We start from the raw sequence: 3,465 nt of genomic DNA, 5'->3' as shown, positions 1-3,465 counted from the left end.
AAAAAAAGGTAGGAGGGTAAAAGAAACAGTCTATGAGCGAGAGAAAGACTAAGAGGGTAAAAGAAACAGTCTATGAGCAAGAGAACAAAAAAGAGTGGGGTATGGTATTCGGGGTTACAATGGTGAGGCCCAACTACAGCAGAGGGTCATTTGAGGGACAGGGAGGAAACCAAGAGCAAGTCTATTGCAGAATTTGGAACCAGAGAACATTATTGACTATTGATCAAGCTACTGTAACCTCATATTATGGGACCTGGCTGTTCAAATGAACAGATCACCACAAAGCAGCTAGCAACTCCAGTGCCTTGAGGCCCTTATGGTTGATTTGCCCCATCCTACAAATCCCTGATTGAATGATTGATGGGCAGGAGATGTCTTGTTTTGATAGTTTCAATCTCTGCAGTATTTTCTTTTAATGCAAGTGATCATCAAAAGATCATTCACTTAATTCTAGGCCCAGAAGCAGCATTCTTTATTTAAGGGTGACCACTCCCCGTCTGCCACCCACTCTCCACAGAGCCTCCTTCACAGCCTTGTTCCTCAGGCTGAAGATAAACGGGTTCAGAAGAGGGGTGACCACCGCGTAGAGGACAGCTAGCTGGCTGTTCTGGTCCAGCTCAGAGCTTGACCCGGGCCTCAGGTATGTGGACATGATGGTTACGTAGAATAAAATAACGACCAGGAGGTGGGAGCTGCAGGTGGAGAAGACCCTGCTGCGACCCTCAGTGGTGTTGATCCTGAGAACAGCAGTCACAATCTTCACATACGAAGTCAGGGTGAGTGTAAATGAACTCATCCCTATCAGGGCACCGAAGGCCAAAAGCACTATCTGGTTGAGGGTTGTGTTGCTGCAGGAGAGCTGGAGCACAGGCACAATGTCACAGAAGAAGTGATTGACAGTGCGGGATCCACAGAAGGACAACTGGAAAGCTAGGATGGTGTGTATCAAGGAGTCTGCCATGCCAGCAACCCAGGAGCCAGCCACGAGCCAGTCACAGACACTCTGGCTCATGACTCCAGTGTACTGCAATGGAAGACAGATTGCAATGTAGCGGTCATAGGCCATGGCTGCCAGAAGAAGCGCCTCCGTGCCAGCAAAAGACATGAAAAAGAGCATCTGGAGGGCACACCCCACAAAGGAGATGGTCTTCCGCTCCACCAGCAAATGGTCCAGCATTTTGGGGACAGTGGCCGAGCTGTAGCAGAGGTCCAAGAAGGATAGGTTTGCAATGAAGAAGTACATTGGGGAGTGAAGATGCGGGTCCATCCAGGCCACAGTGATGATGGTGCAGTTCCCCAGGACAGTGGCTATGTATATGAGCAGAAACACCATGAACAGCACAGCCTGCAGCTCGGGAATATCTGTAAGTCCAAGGAGTACAAACTCATCAGCTTGGGTTTCATTTTCCATAAATTTACCAGAATTCATCTGTGGAAAGAAGAGACACAAATAATTTACCTGATTAAGTGGCAGAAAGAATTATGTGTGGTATTTGACAATGTGATCAAGAGTACAAAAGTATAGGTAGGTCATAGAAACCTATGGAAGGACGGGAAACAGTCAAATGTAGTTCTGCTCGGTTGAGGGCTCTTGATTTTATCTCTTTCAATATCTTAATCCAATTGAAAAGAAAAGAAAGTCCACTTAGACATGTCAAGGATCAGTGAGGGAAATTATTAGCCAGATTTAAAGGAACATCTCAAGTATTAGGTCCAGACAGGTGCCTCACAAATAACTTTGGGCAAAGCATAAAATACTCTTATTCCTACAGGTCACATTATTTTCTGATGGCGACAGCTGCAGAAATGTGCCTAGTTCAGGAGCTCACAGCCGCAGTATTTTGTAATTTGTTCTGAAAACCACACAGAGTTATGTGTGTCGTTGTGTAGAGTACTGGGGCACGTTTGGTCCTTTTGCGGACCTTGTACCAACTTTCCAGCTCTCTTCTGCACTTTATTTCTGATTTTACGTCCTGAACTAGTCATAAATATATATATAAATAATAACCCTCAAAGGTAAGTAACGCGCTTACAATTTCTCTGATTTATTGATTGATTTTTAAACATGGATATGCATTATGCCAAGAAGAGAAGGACTCTAGGTATATATCTCTAGATAAGAGAAGTGTAAGGTGTTGTGAAGGTAAAAAAGTTATTTAAATATAATGGACTTTTTGTCAGAATATTGTGTACAGAAATATCGCTTGACTTAAATACTGTGTCCTATACAAATCGTTTAGAAACTATTGTCCCATTGGGTGTAGATTTTCTGTTATTAATACCAATGGCGTGATATCGGGTGATATTTTTATAAATGATATCTAAGACGCAATAGTTATAACATGGAATAACAGGATATTCTTTCAGGACCCCATACCACAGAGAGGGGAGCATATAAGCATAGGCATACCTCTACAAATAGGAGTTAGAAGATAAGGCTTGTAAAGAAAAGGAAAACATGGAGGAAAACATGGACAACCTTGTTGTGTACCTCTAAACAATTTAAAAGACGGTGAGGACCTACCATTAAAAAATAAAAAGTTTCCATTCTATGAAATAAAAAGTGTCAATTAAGTTTATCAAAAGCTTTTTCAGCGTCAAGTGCAAGTAAGCCAAATGAATATTACAAAGAAGAAATACATTTTAGCACATGAACTATTAGTTTTATGTTATTTGCAGACTTTCTGACTTCCATAAATCCTGTTTGATCTGGATTAGAGCATTACCGACTGTAGTTAGTCTTGTTACAAGAAATTTGGCATACATTTTAAAATCTAGATTCATAAGCAAAATTGGCCTATATTAGCGGCTAAAATATGGTCTTTATCAGGTTTGGATGGAACTCTTATTAATGCTTCAGTGAAAGATCCAGAACCTAAATCAGTATTAGTAAATTTGTTAAATAATAGAAAGGTGTGGGATAAGATGACTTGAAAATGATTTATAGAATTCTGGGAGCATTCCTTTAGGACTGATAGCTTTTTTTTTACTTTAAAAGACCTATAGCTTGCATAATTTCATAAACTGTTATGGGCGATTCAAGTTTAAGTTTAATAGAGTGAGAAAGGGCATGCAATCACTATCTTCTCCTATGTTGTGTATCTTACATTATGACTTTGTTGTCTGATGGTTTGAAATGTAATTTAAGGAGACACATCTCCAAATCGCCTCTAGGCACTATCCTGCTGCTGTAGTTTTCCCCATGTGCACCGACCCTCTTGTATTGTTTGCTGTGCTGTGCATTATTACCATGAAAAGCATTTCCTTCATATCTGTGATAACATAAGTAAACCTGTTAAGACAGGATAGATCAGATCAGAGCTACCTTTTCACCTGCAGGTGTTAGGCAATAAAAATCAGTGATTCTAAAAATAGAGAGTTCTTGGGGTCTGTCCCGCAGAGCAGCCGTCTGCCTTCATCCAAAGTCTGCACACAGATTGGAGACAGCTCGGACAGCTCTGTGGC

General features: G+C 41.2%; 1 protein-coding gene across 1 annotated transcript; it reads right to left on the bottom strand.

Moving 5' to 3' along the window:
• Window positions 1–472: 472 nt before the first annotated feature.
• Window positions 473–1,411, bottom strand: LOC146839326 (olfactory receptor 5V1-like). The gene has a single exon (XM_085650777.1). It carries the CDS (start codon window positions 1,409–1,411, stop codon window positions 473–475), a length of 939 nt encoding a protein of 312 aa, XP_085506903.1.
• Between the last annotated feature and the right edge of the window lie 2,054 nt (window positions 1,412–3,465).

Source organism: Triturus cristatus, chromosome 4_1, assembly GCF_964204655.1.
Source record: "Triturus cristatus chromosome 4_1, aTriCri1.1, whole genome shotgun sequence".
Taxonomy (NCBI): domain Eukaryota; kingdom Metazoa; phylum Chordata; class Amphibia; order Caudata; family Salamandridae; genus Triturus; species Triturus cristatus.
The sequence above is the reverse complement of the archived record's forward strand: the minus strand, read 5'-3'. Positions and strand labels throughout refer to the sequence as shown.

Coding starts and splice junctions, on each gene's coding strand:
- LOC146839326 (XM_085650777.1), bottom strand. CDS start 1,411: ATGGAAAATGAAACCCAAGCTGATGAGTTTGTACTCCTTGGACTTACA.